Source organism: Chrysemys picta, chromosome 9 (assembly GCF_011386835.1).
Source record: "Chrysemys picta bellii isolate R12L10 chromosome 9, ASM1138683v2, whole genome shotgun sequence".
NCBI lineage: Eukaryota > Metazoa > Chordata > Testudines > Emydidae > Chrysemys > Chrysemys picta.
The window spans coordinates 26,819,891-26,840,504 of NC_088799.1; the positions used below are offsets into that span (position 1 = coordinate 26,819,891).

Consider the following 20,614-nt stretch of genomic DNA (forward strand, 5'->3'; position numbering starts at 1 on the left):
CTATGACAATATTCTACCCCAAAACCAAAGTATAGGCAACTCCACTGCACATGATTATATCACAATAAAAAGGTCAGCCTGAAGATGTAGGTGAGCGTTAGCAAGATAATTCCTTGGAAAAACACCCAAACTTAACAGACTAATTTCCAATGACAGAGAGCAAGAGAGAATTCTTCAGTTCCATCCAGCCTTCTGCTGTTGGAGAAGAGAAATCCTGCTTCTTGTGCTTGCAGCTATGTCTGGTTGTCAACATTGTACAAAGCTTTGTAAGGAACATTTCTCCAAATACATGGAGGGTTCCAGCTCTGAACCTACTATAATTCATATGTAATTCCAGGCTCCCAGCACTTTTTTTTGTTGATAAAAAGAAATATTTTCAACCACTTTCCTTTCAGAAGAGACAAGAGTCCTCAAGAGTCATGGTGGTTAAGAGGTGCACCCACAACTCCACTGAAATCAATGCTGGAGGTCCGTCATCTAATAGGATTTGGCCCAAACTGGTTATATTGATTATTTTTATATATGCAAAGTGAGCTTCTTTATCATCTCCTGTAAATGCAAAGTTTGAAAGATGTACAGTACATGTGGTAGAATCAAAGGCAAGTTTAATTTTGATAACAATAATGATGAAAATTGAGGAAAAATATGATAATCATTGCACACACATTCTGTTTTTATACATAGCTGTAAAAATGTTGACTTCTTGAAGATTGTGTGTTTTTCTTAGGGAGAAAATACAGCATGTTACTAGCACATCAAAAAACAATAAATATTCAAATAGATGCCACATGTACAAACAAACAACAAACAAAAACTCAGGGCTGTGACTTTTCATGATTCCAAAACCTTTAGGACACATTTTTAATGTACAAAACATTTATGTTTGTGTTAAAACATATTCATGCAATATAGACTGACTGAGATTTGTGTCTTGTTTGAGTCCATATCATGTCTAAGCCTAGATTTTAAAATGTGCTGTATGCAAGTGTTATACTAATGGAATAAATACAGCTAACTTAAAATCATAAGGCTTACCATATAATGAGTAATAAGAGAAACACAAGCCACAAAATGGTGTTATTGCAAGGCTGTAATCTTCAGCGTTTTATTTTTTTTGATCATACAGTATCCAATGCTGTTAAATTACACTTTGTTTTTTGCAGTAAACAAAAAAGTTGATGAATGTGATTAGACAAAGTCTAATAATGGCACCAAAACCTAATTACATATTTATAACTGCTGTCATATTCACAGCCATTCAAATTCAGTTATGTTTTCAACTGCTTCCTTGCATTCTGCCGAGAAGAGAAACATACCCACACAAGTGCCAGCCACAAAGGCTTCTCAGGCTTACACAAAATTGTGTCCTTGCCTCAGCCATGGAATTTGGTCCCTGCCCTGCCCTTCATCTCCACCTCCCCTTGTAATCCAGACTCGTTTCTCACTAATGACTATGGGAACTGACCACCACTGATGATATTAAATGGGCTAACACAAACATTCTATTGTTAAGTGATCCCACTGATATCCATTCAAGGGTGGGGGGAAGGACACTAAGATGGATCAGCACACATACAGGCTTATGAGGCATGGAGCATGGATTGTAATAGAGAAGTCCTGAAAGATAAAGACACTTTGGGAAGTATGATTTGCTGTGATAGGTTAGCAGCAGAACCCATAGAATAGAAAGAAAGGAAGTGGGCAGAGTGGGTAGGGGTAGTTAGGTGTAAAAGGATCTGGTGCAGGGGAACTTGTATTCTTGTGTAGAGAAATTCAAGGCTCGTAACTGATGGCAGTAAGGGCGATTGTACTTGGATTTCGTATCCCAGTGATGAAAGAGCACTTAGATTAGAGACAGCCTAAGTCACCTGCCAGAGTAGGCAAGAAGCCAACCTGAACCCAAACATTGTAGAAAAATGTACAGTTTCAGTATGGCAATTTCACATCCACAATTTTCACCAGGGATCCTTTTCTCTCCAAATACAGTGTTTCACCCAGACCCAGTGAATAAGAGCCAAATGCATTAAATACCCTTTTTCACTTTATAAGTTTATATTTAACCACTCAATATATTTATTTGCTACTCTATGTCCTAGAGCTAAATCAGTTGGACTTGTAATAAACATTAGAGCCCCATGAATTGCATCCTCAATGTGGTCATGTATTACTTCAATTCCTACTTCCCTAAGTCGTGAGACATACATGATTCCATCATCCCTCAAGACATCATGTTGACATGTAAGGACATATGTCACAGGTAAGCCAAGTAACTTGGTATCATCAACCAAGAGTGGTGCAGCTCTTGGATCCAGAAATCCTGGATATTTTTTTCCAAGCCTGGAACTTCCATAAATGGGGCTGGCATAAACATGATCCTTTTTAAACTTTTCAGGCAGCAAACTGCTCCAGTTTACAAACCTAAACAAATGGCTTGATTCTGCAGGGACATGACTATTGGAAGCCATAGCTTCTTGAAGCGAGACATCAGTAGTAAAGTATTCACTCCAGAATCTGACCATCAATGACTTGGGCAGAATTGGCTTGTTCTCATTATCTTTATAGGAGGGCAAATCCAGATCAAGGGTCTGAAGAGCAGGGTAAAGTAAAGCTTGGATCTTAAGTTTAACTTTAACTTCAAGGTCATCTAGCAGCTGTAAAAAATTAAAATGTTTACACAATCAATTAAAGGTTTCAGTTCCCTGACAATGACTGAAGATCCTACAAGAAATTTTACAGTATAAGCAAAATAAAACAAAATAAAACAGATTAATAAAAAGTTTCAGAGTAGCAGCCGTGTTAGTCTGTATCCGCAAAAAGAAGAACAGGAGGACTTGTGGCACCTTAGAGACTAACAAATTTATTAGAGCATAAGCTTTCGTGGACTACAGCCCACTTCTTCGGATGCATATAGAATGGAACATATATTGAGGAGATATATATACACACACAGACAGAGGGCATAAACAGGTGGGAGTTGTCTTACCACCTCTGAGAGGCCAATTAATTAAGAGAAAACAAACTTTTGAAGTGATAATCAAGCTAGCTCAGTACAGACAGTTAGATAACAAGTGTGAGAATACTTACAAGGCGAGATAGATTCAATGTTTGTAATGGCTCAGCCATTCCCAGTCTTTATTCAAACCGGAGTTGATTGTGTCTAGTTTGCATATCAATTCTAGCTCAGCAGTTTCTCGTTGGAGTCTGTTTTTGAAGTTTTTCTGTTGTAATATAGCCACCCGCAGGTCTGTCACTGAATGACCAGACAGGTTAAAGTGTTCTCCCACTGGTTTTTGAGTATTTTGATTCCTGATGTCAGATTTGTGTCCATTAATTCTTTTGCGTAGAGACTGTCCGGTTTGGCCAATGTACATGGCAGAGGGGCATTGCTGGCACATGATGGCATATATCACATTGGTAGATGTGCAGGTGAACGAGCCCCTGATGGTATGGCTGATGTGATTAGGTCCTATGATGATGTCACTGGAATAGATATGTGGACAGAGTTGGCATCGGGGTTTGTTACAAGGATAGGTTCCTGGGTTAGTGGTTTTGTTCAGTGATGTGTGGTTGCTGGTGAGTATTTGCTTTAGGTTCGGGGGTTGTCTGTAAGCGAGGACAGGTCTGTCTCCCAAGATCTGTGAGAGTAAAGGATCATCTTTCAGGATAGGTTGTAGATCTCTGATGATGCGCTGGAGAGGTTTTAGTTGGGGGCTGAAGGTGACAGCTAGTGGTGTTCTGTTATTTTCTTTGTTGGGCCTGTCTTGTAGGAGGTGACTTCTGGGTACTCGTCTGGCTCTGTCAATCTGTTTTTTCACTTCAGCAGGTGGGTATTGTAGTTTTAAGAATGCTTGATAGAGATCTTGTAGGTGCTTGTCTCTATCCAAGGGATTGGAGCAAATGCGGTTATATCTTAGGGCTTGGCTGTAGACAATGGATCGTGTGGTGTGTCCTGGATGGAAGCTGGAGGCATGTAGGTAAGTGTAGCGGTCAGTAGGTTTCCGATATAGGGTGGTATTTATGTGACCATCGCTTATTAGCACAGTAGTGTCCTCGCTTACAGACAACCCCCGAACCTAAAGCAAATACTCACCAGCAACCACACATCACTGAACAAAACCACTAACCCAGGAACCTATCCTTGTAACAAACCCCGATGCCAACTCTGTCCACATATCTATTCCAGTGACATCATCATAGGACCTAATCACATCAGCCATACCATCAGGGGCTCGTTCACCTGCACATCTACCAATGTGATATATGCCATCATGTGCCAGCAATGCCCCTCTGCCATGTACATTGGCCAAACCGGACAGTCTCTACGCAAAAGAATTAATGGACACAAATCTGACATCAGGAATCAAAATACTCAAAAACCAGTGGGAGAACACTTTAACCTGTCTGGTCATTCAGTGACAGACCTGCGGGTGGCTATATTACAACAGAAAAACTTCAAAAACAGACTCCAACGAGAAACTGCTGAGCTAGAATTGATATGCAAACTAGACACAATCAACTCCGGTTTGAATAAAGACTGGGAATGGCTGAGCCATTACAAACATTGAATCTATCTCGCCTTGTAAGTATTCTCACACTTGTTATCTAACTGTCTGTACTGAGCTAGCTTGATTATCACTTCAAAAGTTTGTTTTCTCTTAATTAATTGGCCTCTCAGAGGTGGTAAGACAACTCCCACCTGTTTATGCTCTCTGTCTGTGTGTGTATATATATCTCCTCAATATATGTTCCATTCTATATGCATCCGAAGAAGTGGGCTGTAGTCCACGAAAGCTTATGCTCTAATAAATTTGTTAGTCTCTAAGGTGCCACAAGTCCTCCTGTTCTTCTTTTTGTAGATTAATAAAAATCATTAGTTCATAGGAAGGTCACCCAAGACTACATTGTTGTATAAGCATATCTTGAATGATATTAAGAGTTTTCCCATGTAAAGTTCTAATTAAAGAAATAGTTCCATATTATTTCTTGTGCTGAATAAAAATAATACATCTGAAAATGTTCTTCTTTAAAGGGCATTAATTAGAAGTCACAGGTGCATTTCTAACTAGTAAAAATGCTATTTTGTAATATCCATGATTTATGAAACACAGACTTTTGAGACTTCATTAATTATTTTGCACTACATAAGCTTTATTCACTCTGTCTTATTAAATCTGAGGAGAGATTTAGGGCTCTAATAATTGAGCTTTCATCCATCTTTAACACATAGAGAATAAAATGAGAGTATATGAAATTAATTCAACACCATGGTTGCTTAAATGTCATCCTAGCCTTCTCCTAGCTGTACTGACCACCATGAACGTGGAACATTTCCAAAGCAGCGACTTTACAAAATACAAATAATTTCTTCTCAGGGCAGTAACATCTTCACTTCAGTACAGAATACCTTAACTAAACAGAACAACCCGCTTACAAGGCTGTACTACACTGACCAGTTCCTAACATTTAAGCACCTTTTGCAGTAGCACTTTAATCAAAATGGACCAAATTCTGCAATTATTTTTAAAAAGTCCCCATTTCATGGGGTTTCACCTGAATAAGGGCTGCATGATTTGACACTAATTATTATATTATTAAGTAGAGCTTTTTTCTGCAGGGATATGTAGATTTGGGAGGTCTCCCCGCACCAGCAGGTTGTGACACCAGCTGCGGCATTTATCAGTTAGTGCTACAGTGTTATTAAGGCTAGGTCTACACTACCCGCCTGAATCGGCAGGTAGAAATCGACCTCTCGGGGATCGATTTATCGCGTCCCGTTGGGATGCGACAATCGATCCCCGAATCGACGCTCTTACTCCACCAGCGGAGGTGGGAGTAAGCGCCGTCGACGGGAAGCCGCAGAGGTCGATTTTGCCGCCGTCCCTACAGCGCGGTAAGTCGGCTGCGATACGTCGAATTCAGCTACGCGAATTTGCGTATCTTAAATCGACACCCCCCCCCCCCTCCGTAGTGTAGATGTAGCCTCAGTGACAGCATTAGTAAGAGCAACTAAAGTAAATCGTGCTGAGGCAATTTGTTCAATCTGAGATACAAAAACCACATTCACCAACCTGAGAACTGATGTTTTTTATCTACTCACTTATGTGTGATTCAATTTTCACGGACACCAGCCTAAATAGAAGTGAAAAATAACTGGAAGGCATATTTTTCTTTAATGAACTGAGATATTTAAGATATTTAAATTTAAGAGATATTTTGCTAAATCACCCTGGTAAGAAAAATGAGCAGAACAAATCTCTAGACCTGTAAAATATAAACAACATACCTGCTGTGCCACTGCTGCAGCTAAGTTACCTCCTGCACTATCTCCTGAAATACAGATCCGATTTGGGTCCACCCCATATTGCACAAGAACACTGTTTTGTAGGAAGAACTTCACTATAGTGTACACGTCTTCAAACTGAACTGGAAAATGATACATCGGTGCTAATCTGTACCTTTGGGGGAAAAAACAAATGTGTTAGTTGGAGCTGCTTGGCAAAACAAACACATTTTAAAGATGCTAATTTTCATGAAAATTCACACATTAATCCAGTAGCAAAATTTTACCATTTCCATCTTTTTTTTTTCCAACCCGACAGTAAAAGTTGAAATTTGTTTCTTGGGGTCATGTGTCAATTTTCATCAGAGTTAGTTGAAATGGCAATATTTTGCCAGTGGGCCTTTTCTCTCCTTCCATTCTACTGAAGATATAAACAAATCATGGTCCTGGTAGTTATTGCCCTAACATATTCAAAATTAGCAGTGAACTTCCATTGTTCTGCAATTACCCGCTGACTACAATACATACATTGATTTGTTTCACTTCTATCATGCTCTCTCTGTTCCAGGGGTTGTGATAAGAAGTACTACTAAATGTGACTGGTTTGATGTTATTGTGATTAAAGAAATTCCCCCCGCATATTTTGAGAACATTCTAGTACTATGTAAATGTATTCATTGCATTGTCACTGTTCTACAGATCTATGTAATGACAATAATTGCATACCAGCATATATCACTGGTTACAATAATTGTGCTGCTAGAGAAAACATGGAGAAAAATCCCATCACCTCTGGGTGGTTACTGATTTAAACAAAGTTCATGAATGATGAAGCCACTACTGGGAGTTGAAGCACAACTTTGTCCCAAACAGACAACTAGCCAAATGCATAAAATACTATGAAACACTCTACTAGTCCATCACTGAAGACACCAGAAGGACAGGCTAGGTCCTGGACAGGGATGCATTATGTTCAAGTGGTTGGGTGGGGAGATTACATTTATTTCCAGACTGGGGCCCAGAGGGCAAAAAAATAAATCAGTAAAAAAATTATTTCAGTCACTAAAGTTAGCAGATGGGGCTCTGAACATACACACAGGGAACAGATTTGTGGTGTAAGAAGGCACCATTTTCCATAGTCACTGTTCAAAGTATTTTACATTTTTAAAGAAATTTTAGAAACTAGGAGGGGGATGAATGATGCTCGTGCCATGGTGAGTCCCTGAGACAGCCTATTGATAGGATGGCTCAGAAAAGCCCTGGTGGAATGGGCTGTGTACTGAGTCTTAGCCCAGATATAAAAAGAGGCAGTCAGCACAAACAATTCTGTGAGTGCCTGCAGCATATGTACAGTGGAAACAGTAACGTAATCGCCTCAAGCTGCCTGGCTGTGGCCCTTGGGGTGACAGAACACTGGCGGATACATTACTCCCTATTGCTTCCTCTAATCTTGCTCACCTGCATGCAGAAGTGTGCAAAAAGCAAAGAGCCTCCTTGCATCCTTTCCCTGGAGTGCATCCAGGGACACAGGGTAAAATGCTGTCCTATCAGAGCAGTACTGTTGCTCTCCCTACTCCTGCTCTCTTTCAAATTTAATGTCCCAGCCCTTCATTTCTTATCTGGCATATTTTAAAATAAAAATAGGGTATTTGCAGAGGAAAACTTAATCCCTTGATTGATGAACAGCCATATCACCATGGCTGACAGTTAGGGTTGGTGCCTGGGAAACCTTGATTCACAGTATAAGGCGATTAACATGAGTTCTACCAATCTAATGGAGTGCCTGTTAATTTAATGTTAGTTTTACAAGACAACGTAATTACTACAGTGGAGTCTAGTGTGCCAAGCCAATTTCCTATTGCAAAGAGGCAGGTACGGAAACAATGGCAATCCTAGAAGTAGTCTTCAATTGATTACATTATTGTGTTCTTAATACCCACTACTGCAGTTTTTTCTATAATTAGGCCACCCATGGTCATCAGTGGTTTGCTCAGCATTGCAAATGGCTCTTTGATAGTGACATTTGGATGGTGATCTGAAAGTAAAATCCATGTTTGACATTTAATAATGAACTTCCTATGGGCAATCCTTTTAAAAAAGATACACAGGCCTTGGGTTCTGTGGATGCATTTGTATTGTATAGCTACATAACTATCTTGAGTAATTACACATGACAGCCTAAGTCCAAAGCAGATTGTGAAGAGTTACAAAGGGATCCCACAAAACTGGGTGAGTGGGACACAAAATGGCAGATGAAATTAAATGTTGATAAATGCAAAGTAATGCACGTTGGAAAATATAATCCCCACTATACATATAATATGATGGAGTCTGAATTAGCTGTTACCACTCAGGAAAGATCTTGGAGTCATTGTGGAAAATTGTCTGAAAACATCTGCTCAATGTGCAGAGGCAGTCAAAAAGTGAACAGAATGTTTGGAACCATTAGGACAGGGATCGATAATAAGACAGAAAATATCATAAGGCCATTATACAAAGCCACGATACACCCACGCATTGACTACTGCATGCAGTTCTGGTAACTCCAGCTCAGCAAAGATATATTAGAATTGGAAAGAGTACAGAGAAGGGCAACAAAAATGATTAGGGGTATGGAACAGCTTTCATATGAGGAGTTTTAAAAGGCTGGGACTTTTCAGCTTGGAAAAAGAGGACTAAGTAGAGATATGACTGAGGTTTATAAAGTCATGAATGGTGTGGAGAAAGTGAAAGTGTTATTTACCCCTTCACATCATTCAAGAACCAGGAGTCACTCAATGAAATTAATAGGCAGCAGGTTTAAAACAAAAGGAAGTACTGCTTCACACAACCAACAGTCAACCTGTGGAACTCATTGCCAGGGGATGTTGTGAAGGCCAAAAGTATAATTGGGTTCAAAAAATTAGATGAGTTCATGGAGGATAGGTCCATCAATGGCTATCAGCCAAAATGGTCAGAGATGGAACCCCAAGCTCTGGGTGTCCCTAAGCTTCTGACTGTCAGATGCTGGTGTACAGGGAGACTTTGGCAAACCAGTAAAGTGCTTGAAACCACTATGGCTTATTGTTAAAAAGCAACCTAGTCAACAAGCTGTAAATTGGCCAGTCAGCAAACTCAGCTTGACCAAGGCAGGAGGGGAAGGGGTTTTGGGGTGCCACGGAAGGGGCAGCTTGATCCCGCATCCTTCCTGATAAGAATAATGTTGAAGTTGCTGATACATGCATTTTAAAAGAGCAGGAATGTCTATTGGGGTCTCAGAGCTGCAGACTCTGGAAAAACCCACACCTGGTTAATCAATAATCAGAAGGAGCCTCTTGCTTGAAACTGCTTACTTGACAAGGTTTCTTTAAGGGACATGTCATCGTATTACTAATGTATAAATAAGGGGGGAAAGCTTGAGATGGGGGAACTCTTCGGGACTGGCCTCTCCCTCTGGATGCATCTTGTGTTCCCCCAGCAGCAGATGGGCTGCCACTGTGCCACTCTAGAGCCACACTCAGCTTTGGTCATTATCAAGGGTTGGGGGTGTTTTACTAATCTTGTTGCGGACGTGTGTAAGTGCTTGAGTCTAAGTAAAGTTTAGCTTTAAGGAAAGCACTCTTGTGTTGTCCTGTTTGTGCCAGCCATCTATCGGTCAGACAGCCATGTCTTCCCTGATTTATTTCCTGACACTTCCTCGCACAGAGTAAAAGTTACCAAGAGCTTTGGGTTGAAAGAACCCCGGGTAACACTGGGACTGGACAACAGGTATCATATGATAATGCTGTTCTGTTCATTCCCTCTGAAGCGTCTGGCACTGGCCACTGTCTGAAGACAGGATAATGAGCTAGATGGATTGTTGATCTGATATGTCCATTCTTATGCTTTACTTACACCATTAAATATAATGGATGTGCACTGCCAGAGAGCAGGGCTGGGGTACTGCCGGGGTCAGAGCTATTACAGAGGCACAGATACCACTGGCCACTTGCAGATTTCTAGAGAGTCACATGAATACATGGGGGTTTAATCAAGTTTGGGGTGGCCACTGCAATCTTTTCTTGGGGAGGGAAACGCCATGTTCCACTCCCTTACACCAGTCTGGCGGGGAAAGACTCAGTAAAGAGATCATGGAAACTTCCTTCCTCTGCAACCCTTTCCATGGACTTTTCTGCAAGAAGGAGTGATCTGGTGTAGGCTTTTCTACTATGCCCAACACCCTAGTAATGGAGTGCCTGTGATAAATCTCTTGCTTCAAGGATGTAGAATTCAACTATAAAAATCTATTCCTGGTGTGAACTTGGTTAAAATGAAGAGTCGTAATTTTCTAAATAAAATCAAACTGTCTATTTCAAAGTTACAAAAATGTAAAAGCTGAGATATGGAAAAAGGAGAAACAGAGCAGCTTCAAATGCCTTTTAAAAGTGCAAAAAATGGCTTCCAAACTTTAGCTGATTTTTTTCCCATATTGTATATGCCTCTTGAACATGGACCCATTCTTTTTAATAGACAAAGACACAACTAAATAAAATACTGAGCTAATTGAAAATCAGCTTATCTCATCATCACCCTAGGGTGGCCAGGTGCCCAGTTTTCAACCAGAACGTCCAGTTGAAAAGGGAACCTGACAGTGTCCAGTCAGTTCCACTGACCAGACACCCAAAGTCCGGTTACTGTGGGAGAGGGAAGTGGGGAGGCACTGGGTCATCACCCGCGCCAGCCCCTACTCAGCCGGGGCAGCTCCCAGCCCTGGCTCCACAGGAGAGTCTCTCCTCATTCAAGTGGGAAGGGAAGGGTTTGCGTAGGGGGGGAAAAGCAGCGAGCGACGAGGGGGAAGGGGAAAGAGGAGTGGATGGGGCGGAGCCTGGGGTGGAAGAGGCGGGGCTGGATAAGTTCCAGCACTCCTGCTTGAGTGTCCAGTTTTTAAATATTACCAAGTTGGCCACCCTTCCTCCCCCCTGCACATACCAATAGAATTTAATTTCATTTTGTAATGGCATTATAAAGGTGTGGATTCCATGCAAGTCTTTCCAGCTATTTGAATGAGCTGCTTTGGATCAGGCCCTCTGGAAGGAGAAGGGAAAGCATTCAGGAAGGATGCTGCTCTTTTCCTCCCTAACCCATTCCTTGGAAAGGGATCTGCAGGTCTTGGCTCTTGTCTGTTCACTTTTCTGCAGGGAAGTACGGGGTCCACTGTAAGTGAAAAATCTGACATAAAGAGGAATGCTAACATTTATCCTAATTAGAAAGTGCCTATAACTATGGGCTGGGCACATCTGGACAAATAGGCATTATCCCTGCCCAGGACGCAGAGCAGAAGGTTAGCTACCCACCCCCCCTCACAAAAGAATACCCATGCACCACCATCGGGACAGTGTTCACTATTAAAATCTTTGAAGTTTTTGTTTGCAAGTAATTATTGTTAACCACATAAAACACATACCCCAACACAAATATATAGCAAAGGGTCATTTATCCCAACCCCTAGTTCAGTCTAGAAACAGAATCGCTCTTACTCGACTGATATGACAACAGCATTTAACTTGTTTGCAGTCCATCTTGACAGGAGGTCATAGGGCTCCATGGCTGCAATGAAATAAGTCACTTAAAGCATATTTGATTGCACTTATAAACAAATACGTAAACAGCTCCACATTTCTCTTAGCAGAAGTCCTCTGGTCCCTTTCCAAAATCTCCACAGTTCAGTGCCTTCACAGCAATGCAATTCAACTGTTGTACATACAACTTTATCGAGAAGCACAAAGTAAGCAAATGATTCAACTGGTGCTTGAACACTATCCAAGAAGACACCCATGAAAGAGCTGTGCATTATTTATCATGAAAGCTTGGATTTTATGACAGACAAAAAAGGAATGAAAATTACACCAAGGAGGAGAAGATTTATCTCTCGTCACATGCGTGCAACCATGCTGAAATTAAAGGGGTTGCATGTGTGAGAGAGAAGAGAAATTTGTCTCAGTCTCTGGCAGACTAGCAACCACCTTCCCTAGTATAGAGGGAGCAATGAAATGTGAGCTATTTAGTGATCATTAGGAATTTAAGCCATAGATGCTTTTGTTTGTGATACCAGTCTGGCTGCTCATCCTAAAATGGTAATTTATAATCATTTATTACAGTCATTAAAGTACATTAAGAAGAAGCAGAGAATGTTTGTGACGAGGGAAAACATGGCTGGGTGTAAGTGTGAGGGACAAGAGAAATCATTCCAATTAAATAATACTAGCAAAAGCATAGCACAAAAAATCAAAACATTTTAAAATGCCTTGTTGGAAGTAATGTGGAAGAAGACTAAGCAAAAACAAGCAGGGAGATAGTCTCTATAGCAAACTGAAACAAAAGAGATCTACTTTTCCTTCTTCCAGGAGAATGCAGAGCATCAGAAATGCCGACCTGATAGGAAAAGCTTTCCCTAAATAGAAGAGACCCTTTTAAATTACACATGTGGTTTGAATTTATTTATACAACATAGCACCCCAGGGGAACCATGGCATACATGGAGAAATATAATTAATGTAGTGGTGCCTGAAGAAGCAAGGTTAGTTACAATGTCTTTTCTCTTTTTTTTCGGTAATACATTTTCCCTGCCAGTGAAAACACAAGACAGACTGGGCTCTTGCTCTAATTTCTGAAAATGATCTCCTAATTCAGGCCTTTCCTAGAGGCACAGTACTAAAATCACCCTCAGTGGTGAAAGAAATGTAACATATAAGTTAATGGATAACTCTGCCTTCTCATGAGGAAAAGGGGACCCTCCACACATTGACTTGTTAGGAATGCTTCCTAATTCTGGCATTCTGAATACGTACCTTCTAACAGAAGATGTAGAGTAACCATAAGAAGGGCCTAATAACCTCTGCATTGCACCATTTGATTTCTTCCCATTTTCTCTCTATGGTCATTCTTAAAAGGCATGGAGAATCTAAGGATCTGGGCCAATCAAAATACACTTTAGATGGCAAAAGATACTAGGCTGCCCTCTAGGTTATCAGAGAGAGACTAATGGTTGCTTTCCCTCTCCTCCTGTGGAGACAGCAGAATCATGTGGAGAACAGGGCCGGCTCCAGGCACCAGCTTAACAAGCAGGGGCTTGGGGCGGCCAAGGGAGAGGGGCGGCACCTGCGGTAATTCGCGGCGGCAGGTCCCTCACTCCCTCTAGGAACGAAGGACCTGCTGCTGAACTGCCGCCGCCGATCGCGGCTTTTTTTTTTTTTTTGCTTGGGGCGGCAGAAATGCTGGAGCCGGTCCTGGTGGAGAAGCATCTGGTAGCCAGAGCTCCTTTCTACCTCCCATTCCTTTCCCCTAGGTTGTCTCTTCGCTTTCCCCTGTGAGATGCTGATGACTCCAGGACACTTCTCTCCCCTGCACTCAGCCCATTTTCATGAACACCCACCCATCACTCACACTTAACCCAAGAGAAACTCAGTCCCTCCCTTGTGATGGACACTTCTTCCTCCCCATGAGGCTCCACCATGAGCACTGTCCTATCTGTGGGTCAGCCTTTCACAGGGATTTCCTCCTCTGGGAGGCACCTGACTTCCCCATTTAGATGTTCTTCTCCCTTATGAGGGGCCTGGCCATTCCTGTTCTTGCTCCTTTCTCCTGTTTTTGTTAGTGTAACAAATCCATGTGCTGCAGATAACATTTACGTGATCACATACACAGGAATGTGGAACTAGAACCTTTATTCTTCTCCTCAAAAGACACTGACCTGTGTCACCTGAGCTACAAAAGAGCTTTCGCAACTGTGATTAGTAGCAGGTCACTTATCGGTTTTGTGGGCCAGTGACTAGAAAGCAATATTGTATACAAAAAACTAACACCTTACAACAGTAAGTGAGACCTTTGGTACAAGACTCTAGTTAGTGAAAAGAAGAGCCCCTTGTATTTACCTGAGCCTCCTACACACCAGCCTCCACCATGAATATAAATCACTGCCCTTTTCAGCCCACTGGATTGCTTCCTGGGTATGTACAAACGGGCTGGAACATTGTTAAATTTTGTGTCAGTGACGGTCACATTTTCATCTGATATTGGTGCAGTGTACTCAATACTTGTGATCATCATCAGAACTTCCATGTAGTGCATCAGACCCAGCCACTCAGCAAACTCAGCCTAAGGTCAAAGGAAATGAAAACAAAGTAAGTTTTAACATCAGTACATCAATTACAGACTGAATCCTACCTGTACAGTCCATACTATGTACAATAAGGGCCGTCCTTTGCTTTATGTAAGTCAATAGGAGTTTTGCCATTAATCCTTCTCCCACTGAATTCATTCTGTAAACTAGTGGTTGCCAACTTTTCTGGGCAACTGTATCAGTTTGCCATACTAGGAGCCAAGGTGTACCACCCACTGCCCACTATTTCCCCATCTCTTTTGTGTGTTCTCATCTGTAGTGGAACTTAGGCTCTTCCAAAACCCAGCCTCATAACTGAATGGAAGGTGGGCAGAGGGGAACTCCAGCACCCAGTGCACAAGCATTAAGATAGAGAGCAGGAGCTGGACTTCTAGGGTGAAGGGGGTGTGGCTAGAATGCTGATGTGCTCCCGGCAACCTGGTCTGCTGGAACAGCCTGTTTGGCGCTGTTGCAGCCCCGAAACAAAGCAATGATTTGAGTCGATCTAGGAACTGGACTGATGTCTGGTATTCATTTGTGCCCTTTTGAGACCCCCCCAGGATCAGAACCTACTCCCAAAACATGGAAGGACAAGTACTGTTGAGCACTGGCTGGAAATCACTGTCCTAAGAATTAGATAATTAAAACCACCACCAACAAAAACAATACACATACACCTACCAAAGCCGCCTCTCTGTTTGGAAATATTGATTTTAACGGTTTGTCTTTTCATGGTGTCTTGTAATAGCAAAAATGATGTACAATAAACTGAACTCAAATCTTTCATCTGAATCTTAATTAGCATGGGACGTTCTACACCAGGGGTAGGCAACCTATGGCACGCGTGCCGAAGGCGGCACACAAGCTGATTTTCAGTGGCACTCACACTGCCGGGGTTCTGGCCACCGGTCCGGGGGGCTCTGCATTTTAATTTAATTTTAAATTAAGCTTCTTAAACATTTTAAAAACCTTATTTACTTTACGTACAACAATAGTTTAGTTATATATTAAAGATGTACAGAAAGAGACCTTCTAAAAACGTTAAAATGTATTACTGGCACGCGAAACCCTAAATTAGAGTGAATAAACGAAGACTCGGCACACCACTTCTGAAAGGTTGCTGACCCCTGTTCTACACTATCAGTTATTAAGGCGAACTCTTTACTGATTTCATTGTAGTTCTGCTTAAAAACTGATGGTACAATATGGTCCTGCATATTTATTTTATTTTGTCTACATGTATTACATGTTTTATACCTTCATTTCTGTAGAAATACATAGAAACAAATACAAAAACACCACATGAATCAATCAATACAAAAACAAACAAATTACAAGTGAGATAGGCCTTATATGCCAACAGGATAAGAGGGAAGATGTGGCCAATGGAAGTCTTTGATCCTTCCTGAGGGATCAGCAGGAAATGTATAGGGAGACTTTTGGTGGCTCTCCTCTCCACACCCAAAAGGAATAGGAATTTCAAATGAAGCTACATCTTCTCTCACAGGAGAAGAAATTCCCTCTGGGTTGGAGAGACAATAAGAATAGTTCACTCAATCTCTTCATCAAAAGTATCACTTCCTTATTAATACATACAGTATTCTGCAGCAATAGTCATAAGGGAGCTGCTGCCTTTGGATTTTACCTGTGTGGGAACATTACATGCTTTGTAGATTCATATTAGGGGAGGGGGAACTCTACCGCTGTTATTAGGAATGCAGATGAACAAAAACAGAAGATCCAGTAGATAACCTTTCACTACCAGCATTCCACACTGCCTGAAACATATCAGCCCGCATTCTTTCTCCCTCCAAACATTCTGTAAATAGATTTTAACGAGCTCTTGGAAGCTTATCTGTTAGGACAGTTTCAACCCCCAGGAGTGTTTAAAATGAAATTCCCCACCATAAATCTCTCTGACTTACTTAACTGCCCAGAACCAGCCCTGTCTGTTTTATTACATACAAACACAAAAATGTTATAGACAATGACACAGCAAAAGAGTAACTTAACAATACAAACCAAACAGAATTGGCATTGGACATAAAAATATCCATAGCTTCCAGGTATCTGAGAGCAGGCAACATACAGTATGCTATTATGGTCTTGGTTTTGGGGGGGAGGGGGAAGGGTTGGGGGTTTTTTTTCAATGGTACAGCTGACAGTGGCCAGCAATTGACTCCATCCTCCACTGATTATAAGGATCTAATAATTAGACACTATATCCACCTTGCTTAAAGTCAAACTGCTAATTAATGGAATCTGTGCCACTGGGGCCCTCAGGAGTAATGGGAATACTAACTGCTCTTGCTGCAGGGGGCTGCCCTTGAGGTTCCATCGCAGGAGCAAGTAGAAGACCAGGACTTATTGCAGTACTAAACTAGTTGATCACAATAGTCTTAAAATCTATGAAGCTTTTTGGTTAATTGGTTAACAACAAATCAATAACTGTCAAATGTTTGAAATAGTCTCTGTTCCCGACAACTGGAGGAAATTAAGAATGAAGAACTTCATGATGGTGAATATGCCTCTGGTTTGGTGGGTACCAACATGTGCCAAGTGGGAGGGCATATTGTTTGTAACTGGGAAAAGCAGGGAGGCAGGATGCTCCAGTGCTTAGGGCACTACCCTAGGACTCCGGAGTCCCAAGTTTCACTTCTTGCTCCACCAGTCTTCTTGTGATGCTTAGCATCTCTGTGCCTCAGTTCCCAGTGTGTGAAAAGAGGAATAAAGAAGTTCCCTACTCCCCAAGGTATTGTGAGGATAAATACATTAGACTGTGAGGAGTTCAGATATTACAGTATTGGGAGCCATGTAATTATGCTCTCCTTGTTACCAGACACCACTGAAGCTTCTCTGTATAGATGTTCTCCTACACAGGTGGAGGTAGGGAGAGTGGCAACATGCTAGAAGAGACACTTGGGGTCTTGTAGGAATGTCTTGTTAAAATTCTGCCACCAAGTCAAGGGAAAGTTGGGCTAATTTCACTACTTCTGCTGTCATTCACCCCCTCTCTGGGGGTTCCCACAAAATGTCCATAGTACAATCACTGTGGCATAGAGAGGTGCTGAGGAGCAGTCTGTCTTCACAGTGTACTTCCTGTGAGTTTGGGTGGCTTTCCAGTTGGAACACATCTACTGAGAATATACAGAGCTATTCCTCATGGTCTTGGAAATGCAGATATGATGGACTAAAGTTTACTCCTAACTAGGAAAACAAAGATTTCACTGCATGAAAAATTGGGAGGTTTCTTTTGTTTTTGTTTTGGTGCAGAACAAAACTGTCTGCGTGAGACACATACATTCAAGTCCTTGCTCCAAATGAGGCAGAACAGGGACTTGACACTGTCTCTTCCACATTTCATGTGAACACCCTTACCACTGGGTTATTGGGTATCTAGGGGTCACTCTCTCTCCTTCCTGTTTTGACCAGAAATTACATCCTGGATCTGAGCAACCTTCCCAAAAAGTTTTGGTTTTCACAAATTGGCATTTGTCAATAAAATGTTTTATCTGAAAACACTCTCTTCATTTTGGTGCAAGGATAGTTAAACCCAGTAGGTGAACTATATGCTCCAGGCTTTTCAGCACACACCACCTTTCTCATTGCTTTGAAGATCTGTGGGTATCTAGTTATGGGATTGGTGTATGTCCTCTAACAATCTTTGACAAATTATTTCTACCACATTCAGTTAAATGGCTTCAAAAGCCAGGAGGATTTTGGAGACAAAACCTTTGAGGAAGAACAACCCTCAGAAAAGTGTACACAGTACTATGCATGCCCTTGCTGTTCTTTAGATGTTACATTGAATCTTCTGAAAGAGGCGATTGAATCCAGCTATGAAATGCAAATTTAGGTCACAGCGTTCTTGCTGCTAGTTCGAAGAGTTAAAGTACGTGTATAGTAATGTTTCTAGAACATTTGAAAAGTCTTTAGAAGTTGATTTTAGAAATATATATATTGTTAGTACTGCAAAGAATTATATGATTTTTCACTGTTTCCCTACGTAACTCCTGTAAGGTAACCAACAACATATTTCAGTTCCTCATAGTGTTCTGCCCACACCAATATTAAGCATAACTACTTTTTAAAACCTGCCTTTTAGAACTCGAAATGGCCCAGTTCAGCATGTAAGCTTATCTACTTTTGTATTCATTTATAACTTCAGTTGCATGCTAGCCAGCCGATCTTAGACAAGCACTAAAATAGCAGAGTAATGATATATACATAACAAACAACATTGATATTTTATGAAATACCTTTACTTAGCTTATTGAAGTTGTTCTGGGGATGCAAAAATTGGTTTCCATATCAGAGGGTCTCAATGTATTTGAATATGACAGAATGGCCTTATTACAGTGGAAGGCATATTATAAATGACTCCACTGGTCTACACATGGAGAGATCAAACAATCTCATTAGCTTTTCAGTCTAGAGTTTTGCAGGGCCTGCTGTTCAGTACCTATCTGTGACCATTAGCTGTTCCAAGCAGTAGCTGGAAAAACATTAACATTTTCCAAATAATCCCTGATTATTTCAGAGATTGTCACCATTTAGGGGCAATTGTCTATGTGACTGATTTAATATTTGGTACTCAAAGTCAAAATAGCAGAAGAATTAGGAACCCAGGAATTGCCATATTGGATCAGACTCAAGGTCCATCTAGTCCAATATCCTGTCTCTGACCATAGCCAGCACTCAGATGCTTCAGAAGAAGGTGCAAGAAAACCTCACATTAGGTAGAGGTGGGATAATGAGAGACCACATTGCGGTCCTCTTAATCCCTTACAGTTAGAAAAGGATTTAAACCCTGAAGCATAAAGTTTTATACCTCTTCCAAAATTTAGGCTACCATTTACTACTATAACACTGGATATGCTTGTTATTGGTATACACATCCAACCTTTCTCTGACTCTTGCTAAGGTTTTGCCCTCAGTGACATCTGCTGGCAATGAGTTCTACAGTCTAATTTCATGTAGTGTGAAAAGCTTGGTTTTGAAGCCTTTAGCTTCCTTGAATTTCACCTTATTTTAATGTTGCGAGAGAGGGAGAACCAAAGCTACCAATGTTTCTTCTCAAGATCGTTAGAGACTTTTATTATGTCCGTTCTTGTTTGTTCGTTTCATTTCGAAGTTAAACAATCCCAATCTTTACCATTTCTGTTCATAGGAGAGTTTTTCCCATGCCCATAATCATTTTTGTTGCCCTTTTCTGAATCCCCTCTATTCTGCAATCTCCTTTTTGAAATGGGTGACCAATACTGCATGACATATTCTGGATGAAGCCACACTGTTGATGTATAGATTTACTTTTCTAGAACTGTTTACTTATGTAGATATTGGGTAAAAACTCTGGTGTAACTCCATTGACCCCTACTGAATGTCACCCACTGTCTCCTTTGAAATCATATACAGAGGTTTGGGACAACTTTTTTCTTCTTTTTGTTTTGCAGAATGCTAAGAACCGTTGTTATTGCTATCAGTATATAGGCTGCCTGCAAAAATGATGCACCTCCTTGGATTATAATTCTTTGCTCCCGAGGGAAGGCTATGTTACCTTCCATTTCTCCTTTCCATCTGCAGCAACAGTCTTCAACAGCTCTAGTTACACTCACATTGTGCATGGAGCTGACTGTAAAAGCAAAAGGGGAAAGGACAGGAGTTTGGGTCAAATTCTGTTGCAACCAATTGATCTTTTTTAAAGCTTTGAATAATGCAGCTACTCTTTCCTGTTTTGTTTGCCTGAACTGAGCATTAAAAACAATTTTAACCTGTACATAATCCAGATAATGAAGAGATTATATGCCAGGACATGTATGTCACGAGGCTGTCTCTGTTTCAGCATTCTACTTCTGCCTCACCAGTCATGTGTTACACACATGAATTTTTCTCCCCAGTCCTGCAGAGAACCACTGACTGAACTCTACCTGTGGTGCTGATTCAATGATGCCTATAGTGTAATGCTCTCTTTGCCTGATTTAAGTAGTCTGCCAACCACAGGGCATGAATAATAAGATCCGAAACATCTCTAATATAACATTAGTGCCCCTGTGTGCCCTTTCCCCATTATTTTTTACTTTTCCAATTCTGTCCGGGATAATGAATGCACCAACTACTTAGTATTCTATTCCATTCCTAAGAAGGATAAGATAACTTACTTTCCATTGTTATAAGCCAGTTCAGTAGATTTTGATAGAAATACCTAGACACCAGGGTTA

At 41.1% G+C, this 20,614-nt stretch overlaps 1 protein-coding gene across 4 annotated transcripts in view; it reads right to left on the reverse strand.

Moving 5' to 3' along the window:
- Positions 1–588: 588 nt before the first annotated feature.
- LOC101949538 (arylacetamide deacetylase) overlaps positions 589–20,614 on the reverse strand; it is a 168,300-nt gene continuing 148,274 nt past the window's right edge. For 3 of the 4 annotated variants that reach the window (XM_024102550.3, XM_005286937.5, XM_005286938.5), the window contains exons 2-5: positions 14,170–14,392; positions 11,776–11,845; positions 6,284–6,455; positions 589–2,651 (exon numbers count right to left, since the gene is read on the reverse strand). In XM_024102550.3, coding sequence (XP_023958318.2) covers positions 2,043–2,651; positions 6,284–6,455; positions 11,776–11,845; positions 14,170–14,365 — 1,047 coding nt within the window. In that variant the 5' untranslated portion in view covers positions 14,366–14,392 and the 3' untranslated portion in view covers positions 589–2,042. Of the gene's footprint in view, positions 2,652–6,283; positions 6,456–11,775; positions 11,846–14,169; positions 14,393–19,953; positions 20,029–20,614 lie in introns of those variants that run through there. The other variant, XM_005286939.4, reaches the window with a different exon arrangement.